The 25,624-nt window shown below is 45.4% G+C and overlaps 1 protein-coding gene across 1 annotated transcript in view; it reads left to right on the forward strand.

The window, feature by feature from the left end:
• JAK1 (Janus kinase 1) overlaps positions 1-25,624 on the forward strand; it is a 139,264-nt gene that overhangs the window by 99,680 nt on the left and 13,960 nt on the right. The window contains exons 6-12 of the mRNA XM_061121689.1: positions 1-89; positions 1,926-2,268; positions 4,083-4,265; positions 8,282-8,439; positions 10,301-10,424; positions 12,641-12,827; positions 22,558-22,664. The exon at positions 1-89 is cut by the window's left edge and continues 75 nt beyond it. Coding sequence (XP_060977672.1) covers positions 1-89; positions 1,926-2,268; positions 4,083-4,265; positions 8,282-8,439; positions 10,301-10,424; positions 12,641-12,827; positions 22,558-22,664 — 1,191 coding nt within the window. The remainder of the gene's footprint in view (positions 90-1,925; positions 2,269-4,082; positions 4,266-8,281; positions 8,440-10,300; positions 10,425-12,640; positions 12,828-22,557; positions 22,665-25,624) is intronic.

A 25,624-nucleotide genomic window follows, 5' to 3' on the forward strand; every position in this document is an offset into this window, starting at 1 on the left:
AACGAGTGTCTGGGAATGGCCGTGCTGGCCATCTCCCACTACGCCATGATGAAGAAGATGCAATTGCCAGAACTCCCCAAGGACATCAGGTAAACCTTCCTGCTGGCTGAAGAAGTGATTGTGGGGATGGTATTATTCTTACACATTCTCATACAACTCAGTTGTTGGCTGACTACTGCTCTCTGCAGAGCCCAACTTTTTTTAAAGAATATTTATAATAAAAGGTAGTACAATTATAATTGTGTCCTGAATTTGAATGTTGGCTGACGACCTCAGAAATTTGTACGAAGTGAAAGTTCTGGGCTGGGTCACCAGTCAAATGAGTGGCCCACATGCCCTCCCCCTTGCTCTCTGCCCATGCTGGGCACTGGCATCTGTCCCTGCACTTTTTCCTTTTGTGCTGGATCTGTCCTAAAATCCTTCTTGATACAGCCCTAATACATTTCCAGCCTGTACTGGTTCCCTGGAGAGCTGCTAATTCCAATGTGAAGCACGATCAAGTGTTACCTTAAGAAAATTGTATTTACTTAAAATTATCATTTGCAAGCAAGTCCTTCTGAAGGAATATTCAATCTGTATAACTTCCACCTATCTATGAAACACTAATATAATTTTTATTTTATTTTTTTGGCCATCCACCCATCATGGGGGAAATCTTAGTTCCCCAGCCAGGGATCAAACTGATGCTCCCTGCAGTGTAAACACAGTCTTAACCATTGGACCACCAGGGAAGTCTGGAAATATAATTTTTAAATCAGTGCACTGTTGTGTTTGTCCCAAGACAAGTCATTTTGAAGAGGGGATTATTTCTAGCCATGTTACCTGTGATAGGTGGCATGTGCCTTTTCGTAAGGTTACATTTCGTATCTCCTTGCCCTTGACCAGAGTCTGGAGCAGGTCACGAGTTGCCCCTCAGAAATGCAGGGACTGGTGAGATACATGCCACAGTGCTTTCTCCTGTTTCTGTGGTGTTTGCTCTGGGCACCTCCTCTTTATTTTTGCATGAGGCTGAAGTTAAAAATAGCTCTCCTCTGACCTTCCCCTCTGTTACTTTAATCTAAAAAAGAAGTTACAGTATTTGCTGGGGACAAATTTCAAGCTCCACAGTTTTCCGCTATTGTGAAACTATCAGTGCGGCAGGGATTCCCCTGTGCTGGGTGCTTTCTCAGGCTGTCTCCCCACTTGTCTGACCGCCAGCAGACTTGCTCTTTTTTTCTTGGGTGTTCATACCCCTCTTAAAGCTGGGTCTTGTTCTCACAGTGTATCCATTTGCTGTGATTCTGTTAGTCATAGATACTGTCTCTCTCATTAACACCTGAATGATTAATCTTTCACTTTATCTGTTGATCCATTTAATATATCTAGGACATTTGCACACAGCAAACACTGGGTCTTTTGTATTTGATTAGCTTTTGTGTGTTTTTCCTATGTCTCATAAAGGCAACCTGTGATCTTTATAGAAAAACTGTCTAATAGATATGCAGGTAGAACATGTGAAGCATCTGTCGTCACTCTTGACACCTTCCAGGTGGCTTTCTAATTGCTAAGGTTCTGGCTGAACCTTAGCAACAGTGTGTTCATGTGAACACAGTGTACGCGGGAAGGAACAGTGACATTAGCAAACAAAAACAGATAAGTCCATTTTGCTGCCTGCCTTTGTGATCCAGAAAATCTGATGATTCTTGTAGGAATTTCCATTTCAGTAAAATCTATGGAACAGGTACTTGCCTCTTTTCTTTCAGTCCCTGTCCACCTCCATCTCCCTATGATTATCATCCTGAGTTTTACTCCAAGACCTCTGGGAGTAGAACCTTTCTCCTTTGGCAACACAGAGAAGGAAGGGTCACAGGCTTGCATTTGTTTCTGGGCTATTCTGCTAACCTATACATAAAAAAGAGATTTTTTTTTTTTAAACTTTCTTTTAGCTACAAGCGATATATTCCAGAAACATTGAATAAGTCCATCAGACAGAGGAACCTTCTCACCAGGATGCGGATAAATAATGTTTTCAAGGATTTCCTAAAGGAGTTTAACAATAAGACCATTTGCGACAGCAGCGTGTCCACGCATGACCTGAAGGTGAAATACCTGGCTACCTTGGAAACTTTGACAAAACATTATGGTGCTGAAATATTTGAGACTTCCATGCTACTGATTTCATCAGAAAATGAGATGAATCGGTTCCATCCAAATGATAGTGGAAATGTTCTCTGCTATGAAGTGATGGTGACTGGAAATCTTGGAATCCAGTGGAGACAGAAACCACATGTAAGTGCTGATAGGTGGCTGGTCAGAATATCCTATGTCGCATGGTGTGTTCTGTGTATTCTGATGATATTATCTCTTTGCATGTTCATCACCCCTGTCAGCTGAGTGTGTTTCATGGGCTAGAGACAGTGTATCATTCATCTTTTATTGTGTCCATGTAGCAGTAGATCTAAATAAATATTTATTGAGTTCTGTAGGGAAATAGAGAAATGTAGCATATATAATATGTAATAATATAGTAATAGCAGACATTTACCAAGTGTTTACCATGTACCAAGTACTTTTCTAAGCAATTTACATGGATTAACTCATTTGTTCCTTAAAACAAATTTATGAGAGATACTACCATTTTGCATACTTTATAGATGAACACAAAGAGGTACAGACAAGCTAAGAAATTTGCCCAAGGTCATAACTAACTGATTAGTGATTGTGCCAAGAATTGAATTTAGGTCTTTGGCTCCATGAAATAGGGTAATTTTTCTTGCAATTTGGAGCTTCTTTTTGAAGTATTTATTGAATGAGGCAATAGACCAGATTGGTTTAAAAACGTGGGTTTTAAAAGCTAAATAGACCTGGTTCATGGAGAGGGCAATGGCACCCCACTCCAGTACCCTTGCCTGGAAAATCCCATGGATGGAGGACCATGGTAGGCTGCAGTCCATGGGGTCGAGAAGAGTCGGACATGACTGAGCGACTTCACTTTCACTTTTCACTTTTATGCATTGGAGAAGGAAATGGCAACCCACTCCAGTGTTCTTGCCTGGAGAATCCCAAGGATGGGGTCGCACAGAGTTGGACAGGACTGAAGTGACTTAGCAGACTTAGCAGCAGACCTGGTTCAAATCCTATCTCCACTGTTTATATTTACATGGCCTTCGGAGGGTTACTTCATATATATCAGCTACATATTCATTATTCATCTATAAAAAGGTAACACTTACTGTACTACCTCATAGTGTTGTTGAGAAAACTGCCATTTAGCATAGAGCTTATATAATAATAAGTGGTGTATAATAAATGTTCAATAAATTATAGCTGATTATAAATAAATCATCATCATCATCATTATTGTAAATAATACTATTGACATAAAGGTGAAATTTACTTTCTACTCCTGTTTTATTCTCATGCTAAAATAATGCCAAACACTTACCAAGCACTTTCTGTGTAGTGTGGGTACTGTGTTATTAAGAACCTACCTTCTGCTCTAAGAACCCTGTGAAGACATAAGATCTCTGTTTTATGGATGGGTAAATGGAGGCTCAAAGAGATGACCTAATTAGTTAAGTAACTGGCAAGAGTCAGGATCTTATCCAGATCTCTGGTCTCCAAGACTCTGCTACACAAAATATGTAAGCTTGTGCAGACATGTATGACTCTCCAAGTTATCTAAGCATGAGATTCATACCTGCTCTTATAAATTCCAACTTGATTATGGCTGTCTAGTCAAGACAATCAGTGGTAGATTCTAAAAGGAGAAAGCCCATGCTCAACTGGGGGGACGATTATAGATGTATGTCTAGTGGACAGTTATTTCCATTCCTGAGTTTGCCTTGTACATTATAGATTATGTAAAGAGTTTAGTCAGTGTGTCCATTAAGGTCTTTTCCAGGGGTAGGGTCCTAAGAATCCCTGGTGGGGCCTGAATAAGCCCATGGGTGCTGACTCTCCCAGTTCCTCCATCAGTCCAAGCCCTCTGGCTTTCTCCTGCTTGGCTGCAAGGCCCTATGTTGTTTTGCCAGGAGAAAATGAGAAATGCCAATAGAAAATGAGAAAGCTGGCTTCACTTTGTCATTTATGCGTTTTATCAGATTGTTCCTGTTGAAAAGGAAAAAAAACTGAAACGGAAAAAACTGGAAAATAAACACAAGAAGGATGAGGAAAAAAACAAAATCCGAGAAGAGTGGAACAATTTTTCTTACTTCCCTGAGATCACTCACATTGTAATCAAGGAGTCTGTGGTCAGCATTAATAAGCAGGACAACAAAAAAATGGTAAGTTTCCTCCAGAAGTGATTGGGCCTGGGTTTGCTGCTGGGAGGGGACTTTGCTGAGGACAGTTATGCAGCATGTGCTCTTGGCAGGGTTCCTGTCCCCGAGAGAAAATCTTGTGATCATCTTATTTAAGCCAAAAAGTCCCTGTTGCTGACATTGACATTATCAGTGTCTGTGTTTAAGTTACCTGCGTACGTTCTAGTGCCTTTCTTTGTTCTTCAAATGAAGACAGGATTTGGTATCCTCCCAAAGTTATTTCAGCATCAATATTCAGTTCACAAAAATTAGTGGATTTGAGAAAAAATTTGGTGAGTGAGTGTCAGCATTTTCTCCCAAGGTCTCCTGCACGGCCCCTCTGCTGGGTTGGGTGGATCACCCGGGATGAGGTCGGTGGGAAGCCCCGCTTTGCACTTGAGCAGACTGTTGGGCCGGTGGCTGTGGCCACAGTGACAGTCCCCGTCATGGTGTCAGGCACACCCAAGTGACTCTCGGACAGAGGAAGGAGTATTCAACTTCACTTCCTCTTTTCTGGTATCACTTGAGGACATGATCTAGACAGGCAGGCCAGTTTGGCAGGGGAAGTGGGAGCCCAGCCAAAACAAACATGTTTGTGTCAGGGAGGTCACGGCCGACTGCTCGTGGAAAGGACAGGATGGTGAGACACGGTGCTCCATGCAGTGGAGGTAGTCACCTAGGGAAGTACCATGTTTTGCCTAAAATTGGCAAATTATACTGTGTCAAAATCCTAACACTCAGTTCTGGGAAAGAGTCTGGTAATGCAGTTTAGGACAAGTGGCCATCCTTTTATATCTGGAGTAATTAGTCTTTTGGGTATACCTTTTGGGAAAGCAGTTTGATTTGTTATTGTTTAGTCACTTAGTCATGTCCAACTCTTCGAAACCCCGTGGACTGCAGCACGTCATGCTTCTCTGTTCTTCACTATCTCCCATAGTTTGCTCAGACTCATGTCCACTGAGTCGATGCCATCCAACCATCTCATCAACCTTCTCCTCCTGCCCTCAGTCTTTTCCCAGAATCAGAGTCTTTTCCAGTGAGTCACCTCTTCTCATCAGGTGGCCAAAGTATTGGAGCTTCAGCATCAGTCCTTCCAGTGAATATTCAGGGTTGATTTTCTTTAGGATTGACTAGTTTGATCTCCTCGCTGTCCAAGATAACAGGTATTAAAAGGCTTGAAAATATCTATATATCCCTCCATTCAGGAAATGAGGGGTCTTTTAGAAACTGTGAGATGCAGGCAGTGGTCGATGAGTGAGAATGTTTATCCCAAACAGTATTTACAGTGTCAAAAATGCTGAAACTAACCTGCATTTATGATTATAGGAAAACGAGAAAATAAAATACAACTCATCTGAGTATTAGAATATTATTTAAACAAATAGCTGAATTTTTAAAAATCTGGAAGAATGCTTCATAAATGGAAAAAAGCAGAATATGAAACTTAATGGAACCAATTTTGTTGTAAAAAGTTTAAAGCATGCAAATGCTCTAAGGAAAATAACCATATATTAACAACTATTTGTTTATGATGATATTATGAGTGATTTTAACTTTTAATTCTCCCCATCCTCCCTTTTTAAAAATAAAGATACATTGATTGCCTAAGAAAACTGTAGTAAAAATGTGATGGAAGAGCCCAGATAGATGTTAGTGGAGACATGGAAAATGGCAAGAGGGAGAAAACAGAAATAAATGCTGTATATTCAGCATATTTGGAGAAGGAAATGGCAAACCACTGCAGTATTCTTGCCTGGAAAATCCCAGGGACAGAAGAACCTGGTGGGCTGCCGTCTCTGGGGTTGCACAGAGTCGGGCATGACTGAAGCGACTTAGCAGCAGCAGCAGCAGCATTCAGCATGTTATAGATATTAAGCCATATTGTCGGGATTTTGACTCCACTTCCAGTGGGGAATCTGAGACTTCGGGAGAGCTGTAGAAACTTTTAGAGGGTCAGCTCCAGCCTATACTGATTTGGGCTCCAAGGTGTCCTCTCCCCCAGGGACTCCGTAGTGAGGGAGAGCTTGGCACATCTGTGGTCTGGCTGTTCAACATGGCCAAACCCTGGAGACATGGCCGAGAAGAAGGAACAGCAGCCAGTGGATGCAGGCTTTGAGAGCCTTCCCTGTCCTGTCCTAGCTGACAGAGTCAAGGGCAGCACCCAGATGGTGCACCTGTCGTCTAGGCCAGAGCTCACCCTGGCCACCCAGGCTGGCCGCTCTGTGCCAAGCTACCGTCCTTGTGGGGCTGGGGGAGGCAAGAAAAAACCCATACTTGATCTCCTCGTTACTTTTTCATTTACAAATATGAGGCCTGCTATGCACCAGGTACTTTTTGTCGGAAAGGCTTTGCAAATACCAACTCTTTTCATTTTCTTATTGGTGGGTATTTTATTCTCATTTTACGAAGGAGGAATCTGAGGCACAAAAAAAGCTAAATAACTCAGCCAAGGTCATACAACTGTGACATTAAACCATTTGAAATTGTGCTGATATTTGATAATTTTTGACAAAAAATGATGATTACATATGCTTAAATGTACATAGAGACCCTGAGATTTGAACCCAGATAAACTGGCTCCTGAAGCTGGTGGGTTAACCCTGTGTGGTGCTTTTTCTTATTTATCTCATTCCCCGATCCCTTCCCAGCCATGGGATTTCCAAGCTGTGTTTTGATTGCCGCTTTCAGGAAAGCATGATGCTACCATGTTATCAAATCATATCTTGATTTATCTCTTCTGTCTGCATCTTCTTGACATCTCCCCTTTCTATTCAGACTTCTGCTTTCAGAGAACTTAAGCACTTACATGGTTTCATTTGCGTGTGATTGGGTGAAGGGCTACCCAAGCCAGACTGTCTTGCATTTGCTCTTTGGGGCTCTGCACGGAGATGCTGGGTCACGCCTGAAAGGAAGCACACGTAGCACACCTGGATCACCATCCCTGTGGTAGTCCTGCCCTCTCTTGGCCTCCTTGGCTCACAACCCCAAAGCACCTTTCCTTTGGCATCATAGCTAATTCTCATTATAAGCCCTTTGCCTCCATTCTGCTGGTTGCTTATATCCCTCTCCCCCTCACCCCTTCACTGGTCTCATCTCTGCCACCAGCCTTTTCTTTCTCCATTGTTATGGAAAGAGTGTTATACTCAAGTGTCATTTTGCCCTTCTCTTAAGGCTCCAGTGTGTGTTAATGTTAGGATTTTTGTGAGCCAAAGCTCTAAATCATGGCTTTACATACCTTCCTTCATCAGATGTTCCTGGTTGACCCCACAGTTCCACTCAAATAAATGCTCATCTGTACTCAGGGTTATAAGATTAAGACAAAAACCTCGCCTGTCTTCACCTCCGAGCATTTTTCTTCCTTCCATGAAAACTCCCTCCCTCCTCCTCTTCTATTTTTGCCTTTGCCTCTCCCGCTGTGATAAGACTGTGCCTCCTCCAGACCCTCAGAGGTCCCTGGATTTAATCTCACAACCTCATCGTTGTGTCTGGGACCATTCCTGAACTAAAATCCAGAGTTTCACCTTCTGAACCAGCTCTGGATGGGATGAAGCACCTGTGCCTCTTTCTTTTTCTATAAGCAGGAATAAAGTGTAGTGCCAGGACCAGGGTACCACCTGCACACTCTCTGCTCTTCCCGCCTCCACTCTTTCATGTTGTTGCCACCTTGAATCAGCCTTGCTCTTCCAACTGGTCCCAGGGGGCAGCTTCTCCATGGTCTCATGTCTCCCACACAGCTGCCAGTCCCCTGCTCCCCCCACATACACTAGTCCTCATCTGAGAAAGGTTAAGGTAATAGATGAAAGAGTGTGGTGAACAGTCAGAATCATTTATAAATGCAAGGGTGCAGTTACTGTCAACAAAGGGAGCTTCCCTATGGGCTCATGCATCCTCCATTGTGTTGAACATGAATATCTTCTCACTGTGTACCTGCCCAGAGAGTCAGCTGCTGCTTGAGATGGCCAGCGTGTGATGTAACCACGGGCATTTCTGCTCTCTTGCAGGAGCTGAAGCTCTCTTCCCACGAGGAGGCCTTGTCCTTCGTGTCCCTCGTGGACGGCTATTTCCGGCTCACGGCAGACGCCCATCACTACCTCTGCACCGACGTGGCTCCCCCACTGATCGTCCACAACATACAGAATGGCTGTCATGGTCCAATCTGGTTGGTTCGATAACTTTTCCAGTTACCTTTGGTGTGAAAAGAACAAAGAGATGGGCGGGAGCGTGGCTTTCTCAGGCATGGGCGTCATCGAGCATTAGGCTGAGTACTTCCTTGGTGCCCTTGACTGTCCCTGCTGTCCTGGCCGGGCCTTCCCGTCACCTCTTCTCCCTTATGTGGGTGTCCTCACAGTTGAACCCCTCACCTCTCCATAGCTGACCCAGAAGCGCTACATATCCTAACTCCTTGCTGTGCCAGATGCTCTGGGTGATTCGAGAAAGAGCACACAGATCTCAGCAGCACATGGAGTGGTGAGAAATGGAATCCCGAGTGGGCTTGTCCTGCGGTGCCAGGTGCGCAGTGAGGGTGACCCAGCCTTGGTGCTGGAAGGGGCTCTGCTGGGTGTCTCGTCCCACCCGCATCTCAGACACGTCTGGTGATGGCGCCCCTAGTGCTTCACAAGGCAGCGAGCAGCTTGGAGCTCTGCAGACTTGCTCACCTTTCTGACAGGGAGTTGAGGTCTCCTGCCTGTAAGTTCTGTCAGCTCATCTGAGTTCTGCCTTTTGGAGCGGTAGCAATTCAACTCCCTCTTATCCATGACTGTCCTTCAGGCAGAGGAACACAGCTGCTGTGTTTCTCCTGAGTCTCTTCCAGACCACAGTGTATCTGCGGAAGCACCTCTTCAGCCACCTTTCTCACGAAGCGGCCCCCACCTTCTTCCCAATCCCGGCTGCCTTGTGGACTGGTAGTTTGTCAGTGGTGTGGTCCCGGCGTGGAGAGGCTCCCACAGACACACACGGAATTGCAGAGCAAGGGCTGAGCTTTATAATAAAGCATGGCCCTCAGATATCCCAGCTATAGCTAAGCGTCAGGGCTGTGGCACCTGCTTCTCCCCTTAGACTGGAAGGCCCTCCCTCCCAAGTCCATTCAGCCACCACTTCCTTCAGGGTCACTCACATGTCACCTTATTGGTGACGTCTTCCCTGACCACCTTATATAACAGGATGACACCTCTTCCCTCTCTGTACCCCACGCTGCCTGTCTCCTTCACTCGGCTTTGTTTGTTCCAGTGGCGTTTCTTACCTTCTGCCACGTTAAGTTTATGTACTTTGGTTCTGCCCTTGTCACCCAGTGACTGGAGCCCTCGGTGTCTTTCTAACACGTGTTGACCACACAGCCGCCCTTACCAGCACTCAGAGAGCAGAACTCACTGGATGTAGTAACTTCCTATGCGGACTTATTTAGCAGCTGTCTGTTCACTGCCTTCTCTGTGTAGGACTCTTCCATCCTGGGGACGCAGGAGTGTCGGACAGGCATGTTTTCTACTCACAACTCTTCAGTTCTCGTTGGTTTCTTTATTCAGTGTTTATTTCTCAGTTATTCACTTATCTATTGATAAGTGATATGATAAGCTGCTATGAGCCAGGCACGCTCTGGTTATTGTGGATACAGCAATGAACAGAACAGCCCAAAATTCCTGCTATCCTGAGGCTCATGTTCTAGTTGTGCAGCCTGGGGAGGTGGTGGAGGGACCCCCACCACAGCATCAAGGCAGCTCCACGTCCCAGCCCTGGGGGAGCTCTTCTGGCTAGAGTGGAGACAGTGTGTGTGGGAAAGTCGGGGATGGGTAGGCTCAGGGGCAATGGGCTGAGCCCCCTTCTCGAACTTGGAGACCTGCTCTGTTTTGAGGCTTCTCAGCACCTCAGGCTGCCTCATGTCTTATATAGGAGAGGACGTTAGGACCCAGGACAGGTAATACAAGGGGATGTCAGACTTGAGGCAGCTGAGGGAAGTGGACGTCCCGTGGGTTTGGCGTGCTTCTGTTTGGTGTGAGCTCTCTCTCTCTGCCTCTCTCTCCTTCTAGCACAGAATATGCCATCAATAAGCTGCGGCAAGAAGGCAGTGAGGAGGGGATGTACGTGCTGCGGTGGAGCTGCACCGACTTCGACAACATCCTCATGACTGTCACCTGCTTTGAAAAATCTGAGGTCAGCTGGGACACTGCCTTGGGCCATATTCAGCCTCATCCAGGAGCTTCCGCAGCGAGGACCACCCTTGTGGGTGGGAGTAGAAAGGCCTGGGCCTCTGAGGAACCCCCGCAGTTCTGACATGGGCCGTCTGCACTCCAGATGGAGCCCGCTTCCAGGCAGCCTACCCTTTTGTCCTCAAGACCCTTTGTTTCTTCCTTCAGGGGACCCATGGCAGGGTTCTCTGTGCTCTGGAAGGTGGAATGTGGCCAGAAAACTAGCTCACACAAAACAGGTGGTGGCTTAGAGTGGTTTATTTTATACTCTGCGCCATCACAGACCCAGAGCTATGTCTGTCTGTGGCATTCACTGGTACAGACCTATGCCAATAAGACCTATTGGAAATCTGGCCTAATATAGTTTTCCCCAGATGGTAGCTGCAGGCATTTTACCAGACAAATTGCTGTCCTGCATTTTAACAAGATTTCTGTTAGTGACTTGGGTGTGGTTGGAAGCTGGGAATGATGTGAGAGAAATCCTAAGATTTTGGTTCAGGTAGAAGCCGAATTCCTGACTTGGCCTTACTAAACCACAGTGCTTTGTAATTCATGTAATTTTTTTAAAAATACAAGGAATGAACTACTTTAAAAGAGTTTTACAGAATTAGTCCAGATAAATACACTAGTGTTGACTGGGTTCACCATGAACTGGGAGAACTGAGTGGGGGGAGGGGCCGGCCAGGTGAGAGTCAGCCTATGAATGTACTGCAGGCCTCAGGCACTGGTGGAAAAGTATAGGCCAATCCCTGGGGTTGGACTCAGTCAGGAGTGGAGGGGGAAGTGGTGGAAGGAGCCCAGTGCTGCCAGAGTCCTGGGTGAAGCCTGGAGGGGCCACTGCTCGCCTGGGGTGCTCCTGGACACCATGGCCTGGGGCTGATACAGGTGCAGTGGCTCAGCATCTGGCAGGCCTATTGCCTTGGCAGGATTCCTTTCTTCTGCATTCAGCCAGTCTTTGGAGGAACTTTTATGTTTTTACGAGGAATGGGAGCATGAGACGGCCCAGCCGCCTTTGGAAGTGGAATCAATCTGTGCTGTACCGAGAATGTCAGTGATTCAGTCCCATGGTCTACCTGGTGTCAGGTTACCTGGGGAAAACAGGAATCAGACACAGGGTCACAGGTACTGTTTGCTTCAGCTAAGCTGACATTGTGCTGAGCACTTTACCTGTATACTCTCATTTAAGCCTTACTATAGCTCTTTGAGACAGGTTGCATTATCACCATTGTACAGATGAAGAAACTGAGGCATCAAGATGTTAAATATCTTGCCTTAGTTTACACCATAAGCAGATCTTTCTGGCCCTTATTTTAACCACGAAAATAGTGTTCTTTGTACAAAAGTTCTCATGAAGGAAAGCATCTGCTGTACTTCCTCTCTGGGCACCATGCAACCCGGAAACGAGACCAGACAGCCGTCGCCCACCTCCCCACAGGTTCTTAGAAGAGTTCAGTTTGAGGGAGTTCCTGGATACATTTTGCTATAGTACTTATTTCATATGTAATAATATTTGCCAACCGCTATAAAGTGCTTGCTGTGCTATGCTTAGTCGTGTCTGACTCTTTGTGATCACATAGACTGTAGCCAGCCACGCTCCTCTTGTCCATGGGGATTCTCCAGGCAAGAATACTAGAGTCAATTGCCATGCCCTCCTCCAGAGGATCTTCCTAACCCAGGTCTCCCGCGTTGCAGGTGGATTCTTTACCTCTGAGCCACCAGGAAAGCCCCTATGAAGTGCTTGCTTTTTCACATGCACCTTGCCATATAACTGTAGCCACAGTGCTGAGGTCGGTGTTTTCATGGAGTTCATTTTAAGTGCCAAAATGAAGTGATGCTCTTGTGGAAATCATTGCTGTGTGAGACTGTTTCTCTGGTGTTATTAATAACTCCCATTTGTCAGCACCTTCTCCTGGATCTCCTTTATTAGATATTATTTCTAATATTATTATTAGATAACATATATTATTAGATAATGTTTACCTTTATTCTTATTTCATTTACATATAATAAGTTTTTCATTTCTAAATAATAGTAGATTTACAGAAATGTTACAGAGATAGTATGGAGCTTCTGTTTGTCCTCCACCTGGCTTCTCCTATTGTTAACATCATACATACCCAGGAGAGGTTTGCCTGACCCCTTTTAAAACAAATTCTTTCTGATCATTTTCCTAAATGGCAGGTGCTGGGTATCCAGAAACAGTTCAAGAACTTTCAGATCGAGGTGCAGAAGGGCCGCTACAGCCTGCATGGCTCGGACCGCAGCTTCCCGAGCCTTGGGGACCTCATGAGCCACCTAAAGAAGCAGATCCTGCGCACGGACAACATCAGCTTTGTGCTGAAGCGCTGCTGCCAGCCCAAGCCCCGAGGTCAGTCTCTCCGACCAGAGGCAGGCTGCATCCCCTCACCATGCTCCAAGACCCAGGCAAACCGAAAGATGCTGGGCGCTTTGAAGAAAATGGTCCTTCCCCAACAACTTCTAGGTGTTTTTCATTGAGTTTTGTTACACGTCTGTCCCTGGTTCAGATCCTATTCCTCGGGTGTCAGCATTTTCTATAGAGAAGGCATACACCTTTTCTCAGTGTCTCAGTTAAGCTGCAGAAAGAGGCATGTTTAGGATTAGTAAGCAAGAATTTTTTTTTCTTCCTTTTGATAAAATGTCCTGAGAGTTCCCCTGTCAGTGGTTTACTGTCTGTCTCAAAAATGGTCCTGGCACATCTTCTGTGGGCCAAGGACTATGTTAGAGTCACAGAGAAATGCACATGATTCAGTCCCTGTCTCCCAAGGGATTCCAGCCTAATACAAAAAAATGTTACAGGTAAATGAGGCCACTGCAGCATATGATCATCAGCATAATACACACATATTAGGCCCTGGGGTTAAGGAGGAGAGGATGGTCAAGATCCCAGAGTCACATGGTGTGGATGGCTACACAGAGGGGATCTTGAGCCAAGTGTTGGACAGTGAGCAGTGTTGCCAGTTAGCTAAGGGAATTCCCAACACGCATGTGCAGGGCAAAGCAGAAGGCAGATGTAGACACTGCAGAAAAGTTGTAGAGGGCTAATGTGTTCGTGACATTGTACAGGAGACAGGGGTCAAGACTATCCCCAAGAAAAAGAAATGCAGAAAAGCAAAATGGCTGTCTGAGGAGGCCTTATAAATAGCTGTGAAAAGAAGAGGAGCAAAAAGCAAAGGAGAAAAGGGAAGATATTCCCATTGAATGCAGAGTTCCAAAGAATAGCAAGGAGAGATAAGAAAGCCTTTCTGAGCATTCAGTGCAAAGAAATAGAGGAAAACAATAGAATGGGAAAGACTAGAGATCTCTTGAAGAAAATTAGAGATACCAAGGGAACATTTCATGCAAAGATGGGCTCAGTAAAGAACAGAAATGGTATGGACTTGACAGAAGCAGAAGATATTAAGAAGAGGTGGCAAGAATACACAGAAGAACTGTATAAAAAAGATCTTCATGACCCAGTTAATCACAATGGTGTGATCACTCACCTAGAGCCAGACATCCTGGAATGTGAAGTCAAGTGGGCCTTAGGAAGCATCACTATGAACAAAGCTAGTAGAGGTGATGGAATCCAGTTGAGCTATTTCAAATCCTAAAAGATGATGCTGTGAAAGTGCTGCACTCAATATGTCAGCAAATTTGGAAAACTCAACAGTGGCCACAGGACTGGAAAAGGTTAGTTTTCATTCCAATCCCTGAGAAAGGCAATGCCAAAGAATGCTCAAACTACCACACAATTGCACTCATTTCACGTGCTAGTAAAGTAATGCTCAAAGTTCTCCAACCCAGTCTTCAGCAGTACATGAACCATGAACTTCCAGATGTTCAAGCTGGATTTAGAAAAGGCAGAGGAACCAGAGATCAAATTGCCAACATCTGCTGGATCATCGAAAAAGCAAGAGAGTTCCAGAAAAACATCTACTTCTGCTTTATTGACTATGCCAAAACCTTTGATTGTGTGGATCACAGTAAACTGTGGAAAATTCTGAAAGAGATAGGAGTACCAGACCGCCTGACCTACCTCTTGAGAAACCTGTATGCGGGTCAGGAAGCAACAGTTAGAACTGGACATGGAACAACAGACTGGTTCCAAATTGGGAAAAGAGTACATCAAGGCTGTGTATTGTCACCCTGCTTGTTTAACTTCTATGCAGAGTACATCATGAGAAATGCTGGGCTGGATGAAGCACAAGTTGGTATCAGGATTGCTGGGAGCAACATCAATAACCTCAGATACACAGATGACACCACCCTTATGGCAGAAAGTGAAGAACTAAAGAATTCTTGATGAAAGTGAAAGAGGAGAGTGAAAAAATTGGCTTAAAGCTCAACATTTAGAAAACTAAGATCGTGACATCCGGTCCCATCACTTCATGGCAAATAGATGGGGAAACAGTGCAAACAGTGGCTGACTTTATTTTTTGGGGATCCAAAATCACTGCAGATGGTGATTGCAGCCATGAAATTAAAAGACGCTTACTCCTTGGAAGGAAAATTATGACCAACCTAGACAGCATATTAAAAAGCAGAGACATTACTTTGCCAACAAAGGTCCGTCTAGTCAAGGTTTTTCTAGTTAAGACATTACTTTGTCAACAAAGGTCTGTCTATGGTTTTTCCAGTAGTCATGTATGGATGTGAGAGTTGGACTGTGAAGAAAGCTGAGCGCTGAAGAATTGATGCTTTTGAACTGTGGTGTTGGAGAAGACTCTTGAAAGTCCCTTGGACAGCAAGGAGATCCATCCAGTCCATCCTAAAGGAGATCAGTCCTGGGTGTTCATTGGAAGGACTGATGCTGAAGCTGAAACTCCAATACTTTGGCCACCTGATGCGAAGAGCTGACTCATTTGAAAAGACTGTGATGCTAGGAAAGATTGAGGGCAGTAGGAGAAGGGGATGACAGAGGATGAGATGGTTGGATGGCATCACCGACTCAATGGACACAACTTTGTGTAGGCTTCGGGAGTTGGTGATGGACAGTGAGCCTGGCATGCTGCGGTTCATGGGGTCGCAAAGATTCAGACATGACTGAGCAACTGAACTGAACTGAATGTGTTCAGTGCGCTTAGAAAGAAGGGAGGGGAAGGCGAAGAGTGTAGAGACTCAGGATCATCAGAGGCTTTGGTTGCCATACCGTGGAACTGGGACTTTATTGTGCAGGCAGTGAGGACTCATGAGTGGATCACAGCGTGAAATGGATAGAAGAGGCAAGGAACTTTGCTGCTTTTATTATTAATTTTTATTGTAGTAAATTTGCTTTACAATTAGCTTCTACCACATAGCAAAATAGATCAATCATACATATACATAAATCCCCTTGCTCTTTTTTTGAAATTGAATTATTGTTGATTTACAATGTTGTGTTTCTGATGTACAGCAAAGTGATTCACTTATCTGTATAGTTTTTCAGATTCTTTTCCATTATAGTTTATTACAAGATGCTTAATATAGTGCCATGTGCTATACAGTAGGACTTTGTTTATCTATTTTTATATATAGTAGTTTGTGTCTGCTAATTTCAAATTCCTAGTTTATCCTGACGTGCACTCCATTTCCTTTTTGGTAACCATAAGTTTGTTTTCTGTGTTTGTGAGTCTGTTTCTCTTTTAGAAATAAGTTCATTCCATATGTGAGTGATCATATGATTTTTGTCTTTCTCTGTTTGACTTACTTCACTTAGTCTGATAATCTGTAGGTCCATCCATGTTGCTGCAAATGGCATTATTTCATACTTTTTATGATTGAATAATATTCCATTTGTATGTGTATATCAGACGTACATTGTGTGTGTTTATATATATTTATGTATGTCTATCTATATTGCATTGTGTATGTGTATATCAGACATGCATTGTGTGTGTGTGTATATATATTTATGTATGTCTATCTATATTGCAGTGTGTATGTGTATATCAGGCATGCATCATGTGTGTGTGTATATATATTTATGTATGTCTCTCTGTATTGCCTTGTGTATGTGTATATCAGACATGCATCGTGTGTGTGTATGTGTGTATATTTATGTATGTCTCTCTGTATTGCATTGTGTATGTGTATATCAGACATGCATTGTGTGTGTTTGTGTGTATATATTTATATATGTCTCTCTATATTGCACACTTTCTTTATCCATTCATCTGTCAGTGGACATTTAGGTTTCCGTGCTTTACTGAGATATGTTCCCTCTCTTATCCATTTTGAATGGATTTGAATTTTATCGAATGCTTTTTTTGCATCTATTGAGATGATCATGTGGTTTTTGTCTTTTCTTTTGTTGATGTGGTGTATCACATAGATTGATGTATGTTTGTTCTTGTGACCCTGAGATGAATCCATATCAATCATGGTGTGTGATCCTCTTTATGTGTTGCTGAATTACATTTGCTAGTATTTTATTGAGGAGTTTTGCATCTGTATTCATTAGAGATACTGGCCTATAATTTTCTTTCTTGCTGTTGTTTTAGTATCTGATTTTAGTATCAGGAAGATGGTGGCTTCATAAAATGAATTTGAGAGTGTTCTCTCCTCTTGAGTTTTTTGAAAGAGTTCGAGAAGGATTGATGTAGGTTTTTCTTTGTATGTTTGGTAGGATTCCCCAGTGATTGCTCTTTTTTAAGCCCCATCGACAGTGTCATTGATGTCCTGCTGGTAGATTCATCACCTCTTAGAATGTGAGAACTGGAAGGACACATAGGGGCACTTGATCAGTGTCCCATCTTATAGGAGGGAAAACAGATCTGGAGATGTGAAGTGGGTCTCTTTGAAGGCCAAGGTCAAAGGGGTTTTGAGTGCCAGGTCTATCCCCAGTGCCAGATCCCTTGAGTACCAATTATTTTGATGTTTCTCTGCCACACAGTACTGTCCTGCATACATCAGATCCCTTTCTTAGGAGGAGTCAGGCCTTACGGAAAGGGCAGCACAGTTGTTCCTGAGGACCCAGCAAGTGTAGCCAAAGACACTCTCAGTTCAGTTGCTCAGTCGTGTCTGAATCTTTGCGACCCCATGGACTGCAGCACTCCAGGCTTCCCTGTTCATCACCAACTCCCAGAGCCTACTTAAACTCAGGTCCAGCGCATCAGTGATGCCATCCAACCATCTCATCCTCTGTCATCCTCTTCTCCTACCACCTTCAATCTTTCCCAGCAACAGGATCTTTTTCCACTGAGACAGTTTTTCACATCAGGTGGCCAAAGTATTGGAGTTTCAGCTTCATCATCAGTCCTTCCAACAAATATTCAGAACTGATTTTCTTTAGGATGGACTGGTTGGATCTCCTTGCTGTCCAAGGGACTCTCAAGAGTCTTCTCCAACACCACAGTTCAAAAGCATCAATTCTTCTGCACTCAGCTTTCTTTATAGTCCAACTCTCACATCCATGCATGACTACTGGAAAAACCATAGCTTTGACTAGAAGGACCTATGTTGGTCAAATAATGTCTCTGCTTTTTAATATGCTGTTTAGGTTGGTCATAGCTTTTCTTCCAAGGAGTAAGGGTCTTTTAATTTCATGGCTGTAGTCATCATCTGCAGTGACTTTGGAGCCCCGAAAAATAAAGTCAGCCACTGTTTCCCCATCTATTTGCCATGAAGTGATGGGACCAGATGTGATGATCTTAGTTTTCTAAATGTTGAGCTTTAAGCCAGCTTTTTCACTCTCTTCTTTTACTTTCATCAAGAGGTTCTTTAGTTCTTCTTCACTTTCTGCCACAAGGGTGGTGTCATCTGTGTATCTGAGGTTATTGATATTTCTCCCAGCAATCTTGATTCCAGCTTGTGCTTCATCCAGTGTGGCATTTCACATGATGTACTCTGCATATAAGTTAAAGAAGCAGGTTGACAACATACAGCCTTGGCATATTCCTTTTCCTATTTGGAAATAGGAATATGTTGTTCCGTGTCCATTTCTAACTGTTACTTCTTGACCTGCATACAGATTTCTCAAGAGGCAGGTCAGGTGGTCTTATATTCCCATCTCTTTCAGAATTTTCCACAGTTTTTTGCGATCCACACATTCAAAGGCTTTGGCATCATCAATAAAGCAGAAGTAGGTGTTTTTCTGGAACTCTTGCTTTTTCGATGATCCAGCAGATGTTGGCAATTTGATCTCTGTTCCTCTGCCTTTTCTAAATCCAGCTTGAACATCTGGAAGTTCATGGTTCATGTACTGCTGAAGCCTGGGTTGGAGAATTTTGAGCATTACTTTGCTAGCATGTGAGATTGTGCGGTAGTGTGAGCATTCTTTGGGATTGCCTTTTTTTTGGGATTGGGTTGAAAACTGACCTTCTCCAGTCCTGTGGCCACTGCTGAGTTTTCCACATTTGCCGACATATTGAGTGCAGCACTTTCACGGCATCATCTTTTGGGATTTGAAATAGCGCAACTGGAATTCTGTCATCTTCGCTAGCTTTGTTGGCAGTGATGCTTCCTAAGGCCCACTTGACTTCGCATTTCAGGATGTCTGGCTCTAGGTGAGTGATCACACCATCGTGGTTATCTGGGTCATGTAGATCTTTTTTGTACGGTTCTTCTGTGTATTCTTGCCACCTCTTAATATCTTCTGCTTCTGTTTGGTCCTTACCATTTCTGTCCTTTATTGTGCTCATCTTTGCATGAAATATTCCTTTGGTATCTCTGATTTTCTTGAAGAGATCTCTAGTCTGTTTTTTAACGGAGTGCATCTGTGAGTCTTTATATTCGGGGTGAGCAGAGGAAGCAACACCAACACAAAAAGGGGCCTGGGTGCTTGATGTTTGAATCGCTTTTTGGTCTCCTAGCAAGGCACTGTCATTGAACTTGGTGAAAGAGGAAGGACTTGTGTGCTTGTTGATCAGATAGGGTTTCCTGCCAGTCTGGGGGTGTAGCTTGCAGCCTTTGTTTTTGTGCTTGAAGATACTCTGCAAAGGTAAAAACACATCTGCCACTTGATGTGAGACCTCAGGGTGAACTATAACCTTAGAGCCCAGCAACCCTATTCACTTGCATAGTCTCTCCTTCCAGATATGAGAGGCAGTTTTCGTTTTCCTAGGGATTAGTGGGTTCAGGCCGAGGCTGAGGAAATGGAGAGCAGCAGGCCTGGGAAGCGAGAAGGTGGCAGCAGGTTGGAGACAGGGATGTGATTTTCTCTGCTGGAATTAGCTGGGGAGGCTTCTGGTGTAGTTGCCACCCTCACCGGAAACTGGTGGCTGTGGTGGGAGAAACACAGGAACAGGATTAAACCCTTCTCACGGCTTCTGTTGAGGCTTCTGGAACACTGCACTGAGTGAATGTTCAGTGTTTGTCTCTCCACTTGATTATAAACTCTTAAGACAGGATCTGGGTCTCACCACGATGATTGACGGGAGAGGCAGCACCTAGCACAGAATGGGTACTCCCTCATGTCTGTCGAGTGAATAGTTAGAGCAGCAGCTACCACACTGGTGTGTACCTACTAGTCCCAAGCAGTTTATCTGCATTTTTAAGTTAGCTCTTTGTAGCTATTATAAATATGAGGAAATTGAGGATCAGAGATATTCACTGACTTGTTCAAAATTACACAACTAGTCATATCGCTAGTGGTTACACTGGGAGTAGCAGTTAAAAAAAAAAAGAGTAGCAGTAAGTAATAATGGTGATGATAATGGCTGCTGTCGTCTACTATCACGTGAGTAATTCTTAAGTTTGCCAGGCACCATTTGAGGTTCTTCCGTAGTTTAAGTTATTTAATCTTCATAAAAATCCGTAGTATGTTGTTATCCATTATACTTACCCAAGATTGCTTAGTTAGTTAGAGGAGGCATGGCAATTTGAACTCACATTTTCCGACTCTAACCACAGTGATCTTTCCCCTATATCACACCCTCTGCAGAGTTACAAGTGCAGTTACCAGCCCAAGACTGTGGGGTGAGGGTCAGTTCTGCTGACCTTGGGGCGGGGTTGCTGTGGGGGGTAGAGTGAGACTATGCAGTATGCGGGTGGCTTTTCCACGTAGGCCCTCAGAAGCCTCTGTCTTCCCTCTGCCACCTGCAAATTAGAGAAGTGGCGAAATTGTGAAAACTGAAGAGACAGTCATTTAGAGTTTCTCAGTGCCTCAGGCCTTCTGAGCACAGGCTTCCGATGGCCAGACCCCAGCCTGGGTTTCACACTTAAATGCACCCAAGAAACTTCATGGAATAAATAAAATCAGGCAGCCACTCAGAATGAGTGTGATAGTCAAGAAAGTCTCCTCCTCTTGTGCATTGCCCAGTGCTGCTGCCCCTCTCCAAGTCTGAGGGTGACCGTGTTAAGAGATGGGGAACTATTGACCAGTCACCACTGATTCTCTCATGTTCTCATCCGTGCAGTCAAATCTTGGAGCTTGATTTCTACATGGTTCAGCTCTGACACTGAGGACTTAGCAGATCATTGCCAAAGCTCCAGGAGCCAGGTGGTACAACACAGATGAAGGCGCTGGCAGATGTGACACTGGTCATAGGCACAGGGGCTGCCAGTGATGGGGCAGTCACCTCCCACCAGCCATTGGCCCTTCACGAGCATCCTCTCGTTTATCCCTCACAGCAGCCCAGTGAGGAGCATAACTGTGTGCCCCATTTTTGTCGTAAGGAAACCGGTTCATGGAGGTTTAACAGCTTTCCCCACTCTTGATCCTAGTGCCATGTTCTCTGAAGTGGCCATGCAAATAATTGCCCGCAAATGGCCCCTGTTCCCATTCTCTTCTCTGATTTCCTCTATGGCTCTACTGCCTAAACTGTTCCTTTGGGCACCATTCAGGTGGCCCTTTCTTCATGTCTTTTCTCCAGAGTTGCCTGCTTGAACCTGATTTTTCCCAGGTAACAGGGTTAGAGTCAGGATAACAGAATGGAGGAGAGGAGACTCTAAAAACATGGGTACTCAGGGTATGATTACAGGGGAGCCTGTATCTGAACCAGCTTTTGGCTCCCAGATTTGTACCCCTTTCCACTAGGGCCAGCCATGCTGTGGAGGCAAGAGACTGGAGTCTACCCTGAATGCAGCACGAATCCAGAGCCTGACCTTGGGCAAATGATTTAATAGCTCTGAATCTGTTTTTCTGATCTATAAGGGGATAAGAATACTATATATCTCATAAGATTGTCATAAGGACAGGAGCTAATGTGTATAAAGCTCTTCAGGACAGCGGCTGGCACAGAGAAGGTAGTCAGAAAGTGTGGGCTGAAAAAAAAAAAAAAAAAGAAAAATCCTGCCTGGCAGGGTAGAGAGGCTTTGAGTCACTTGGCCCGTTGCTCAGGGACAGAGGATGAATACTCAGCTGGCCCCATCTGGAAGGTCCTTTCTTCCTCACGATAACCTCGGAGCTCAGAGTGGCTCCACGGGGGGACGGCGACTTGCATGGACTATAAATTCCCAGTTAGCCACCTGTGCTGACCCTGACTTAGCAGATTTTATAATGGGTCTAATTTGTTATTTGAATCAGTAGAATCTGGGGGTTGGTCTGCTTGAAATCTGAACATTCAGCCAGCAGTTCACTAAATGCCTCCTTGTTGTCGGGCAGTGCTGGGAACTAGAGAGCCTCAGGCACAGCCGTCTTTTTTGGGTCACCCACCCTGTTCTTCACGGAACCTGGGTTTTTAACCCTCCGATTTTGGTTCCTGTCACTCCCGGTGTGCTTCCTCTATCCTTAGTTCTCATCCTTCAGCCCACACCCTGTTCTTCATTCACGCGTTTAGCAAGTATTTTTTGAGTGCCTACTGTGTACCAGGCTGTGGAGGCAGAGCGGGAAATAATATAGACACAGGCCCTACCTTATAGAGTTTCTGTTCTCGGCTTCTAACGTTTCATTTCCTCCCCGACCCCTCTTACCAGTACAGATCCTGCTGTGTCAACCCCGGACCATCTGCCCTTTAAGAGTAGCGGCACAGATTTTGATTCTTTGATTCATGTTGGCTCTGTTAGCTTTGCTGATGAGCTCCTGGAGGGCAGGAATCAAGTACTTAGTAAATATCTGTTGAGTGACGGAACCAACAAATGCACACGTATGTGTTGAGCAAGCCCAGGGCCCAGGAGATGTTGGTGACTGGGACCTTACACCTTCACCGCTCCACTCGGACTTCTCTCTCTTTCTTCCATAGAAATCTCCAATCTGCTGGTAGCCACCAAGAAAGCCCAGGAGTGGCAGCCTGTCTACACCATGAGCCAGCTGAGTTTCGATCGAATCCTCAAGAAAGATATTACGCAAGTGAGTTATTGTTGCTGCCATTCCTGTGTCCAGACCTGGCCCTGCCTCCCCACAGTGGAGAAGCCTGGGGAACCTGGGGAGAACGAAGTCATGTTTGCAGAGATCCGATGAGCAGGGGGACTTCCCTTTCATAGGTGAAGCTGGTCAACCAGCAGATGCCCTGCTGTCCGCCCAGCCTTGCTGCTGCACCCTAGACTTTCTCCTTGAAGGAACTGGCTTAGTCAGTGTTTGAGTGGTTATCTGGGCTACAGGGACCTTCCACTCCCGGGTCCTATAGTTGTAGGGACCAACCCTAGAAGTAGTTGGAGAATTTGGTGGGAATGTTGACAGATCTCCATAGGGGATTATAGGCTGATGACCCTCGTGGCCCCATAACCTGCTGGAAAGGCACTTCTGAATTTCAGTCCTGGGCTTTCTGATGACGTGTCCAGAAGGAGCAGAGCTGAGGGCACAGGGAGCACAGTGAGGGAGCAGGAGACGCACAGTTCAGATCTGAAGGAGGGAGCTGTGCTGAGAAGCTGATCCCTCAGACCAGTGTTCCAGCCTCCACAGGGCTTTGGCCCAGCGTCTGCAGCCTTGGGCAGACCGTTTCCCTCGTAGCTGCCCTTGGGTCTTGTAGGGTACGAGGTCCAGGGAACCCCCACTTTCTGCTCTGCACCCACCTCCTCAGCCCCCTGACACAGCCACCCGCAGGGGGAGACTAAGCCCGCGTGCCAGCAGCCTGGGGGAAGGAAATCTGTGTGGGCCGCTTACTGCCCCAGAGAGGCTGCCCCACCCTGGAGGTGCTGGAGGGCGAGTTGTGGGCTCACTCACTGAGGACCAGGCAGAGGGTGGCAGGCGTGAGGCTGGGTTGTTCATCTGCTTTTTGAAATCAGTTCCTGAAATTATTGAGGAGGCCTGGAGGGAGTGGAAGTCCACAGTGGCGAATGCCCCACTTCACTATGTAAATGCTTTCCTGAGGGCAGATCTGACTGTTCTGTCCCTCGGGGTATCAGAGCTGTGTCCAGAGATGGGCAGCACCCCAGCCTCTTTTCTTCCTGGAACTTGACGTGTACCCAGGGTCTTCCTGCTCTCCTTCCCCTTGAGCCTCTGGGTCTCTGTGCCATCCTCTGTGCCTCCAGTGTTTATTTAGCCAAGAGCGACTGAGCACTTCCCATGCCAGGCATGACCACCACCCTCCGCAGGCACACAGTCCGGTGGGGGACGCAGATTCTTATCTATCTTGAGTAGATAATTAAACTGCCAGGAGACAAGTCCCAAGTAGAGGTACGGCAGGATGTGGGACCGGCAGACGACCATGCTGCCTGGTCTTGGGACAGCAGTGGCGCCCTGGGGGAAGTGGAATCAAAGCAGAGCCCCAGAGGATAGACAGGCACTCAGCAAAGACAGAGGGCGCAGCATGGAGGGAGGCTGGAGTGGGACACGCAGGGGCCTCTGAGTTGCTGTGGAATCCTTACCGCACAGTGCTGTGACTTGGCCCCTGGAATAAGCAACGCTTCTGGGGGAACAGTAATTATTCTGAAAGCATATGGCTTTTACAGGATGTTCTGGGAACACAACTTCCCATAACCTTGATGAATCGCTTTATGACAGATGCAGCTTTAATGAATAGTCACAGGACCTTGCCAGGATACAGTAGACAGGGCAGATGTACCACCGTTCTGTGACAGGTGACAAAGGGTGGCATTTGTGCAAGTTAATATACCCAATTAACAATTGTGTACATTCTTAAGAGAGACAGAAATCAGCCTAGGGAGTCAGCCACAAAGCACTTTCTGTATTTAGAGGAGGTCCTAGGATAATATATATCAGTAGAATGATAGAAGTCCCAGTTACACGTTTTGTGGGGTTAATATCATTACCTTGACAACGCCTAAGTTTCATGACTCACATTTGGATTCACTTCATATGTTAAGAGTATTTACATCAGAATTATTAAAACTTAAGCTTTGTGTGTGTGTGTTAGTTGCTCAAGCCATGTCTGACTCTCTGCGACCCCATGGACTGCAGCCCGCCAGGCTCTTCTGTCCATGGAATTCTCCAGGCGAGAATACTGGAGTGGGTTGCCATTTCCTTTTCCAGGGGATCTTCCTGACCCAGGGATCGAACCTGGGTCTCCCACATTGCAGGTAGAGTCTAAGCTTAAGCTAAAAGGGCCTTAAAGACAGATCATTGTTCGTTGTATGTTCAGGGCCTTTGCAGATGATCTCATTTAGTTCTCATGTTGCTCATTTGGTTTTATTACCTTTTCATATGTGGGGAAACTGAGGCCTGTCCCTCCTGTGTCTACCTCTGCATATCAGTCACCTTCCTCTAGGGATCGCTAGGGTATGTGCCTGTGTAAATTGTATTGCTAATTTGAAAGCATGCACACTTAACACCTATGCATCAGACAGATGGGTAAAATGTATAGGTACGAGGGGGCGATTAGACAAAACACATTGGCCAACAGATTGACTTCTACTCACTATGTGCCAGGAAGTTTTCTACCTAATTCTTCATTTGATAATTAACACCAACCCTAGGAGACTGTTAACCCATTTACAGAAAATGGGTGCAGACTGAGTATGATGAAAGAAAGTCTCCCAAAGGCCTGTGAGCAGTAGGGCCAGGACTCACAAGCCTGTTCTCCTATTCCGCAGCCTGTGGGTGGAGGAGCCTCCTGCTGAGTCCTGCTCTGGAGGCCCAGGGTGGGGCCAACGTTGGTGGCTATTAATGGCACTGTTGGAAGTTGTGCAAAAGGTCATGGTTTATATTTTGGCCCCAGGCTGTTCCTGGAGGGAGACACAGCAGGTTGCTGTTCAGAGAATAAGAGGATTGTCTCCTGTGGCCCAGGAAGTGCCCCCGCTGTGTTGGGCCAAGTAGCTTTTTGTTCCTCTGGAGGCCTGACAGGCCCAGGCCCCCGAAGAGGCGTGAGCTGCTGGGGCCCCTTTGCTGTTGTCCCACCCGAGCTGTGTTGT

Source organism: Dama dama, chromosome 20 (assembly GCF_033118175.1).
Source record: "Dama dama isolate Ldn47 chromosome 20, ASM3311817v1, whole genome shotgun sequence".
NCBI classification, from domain to species: Eukaryota; Metazoa; Chordata; class Mammalia; order Artiodactyla; family Cervidae; genus Dama; species Dama dama.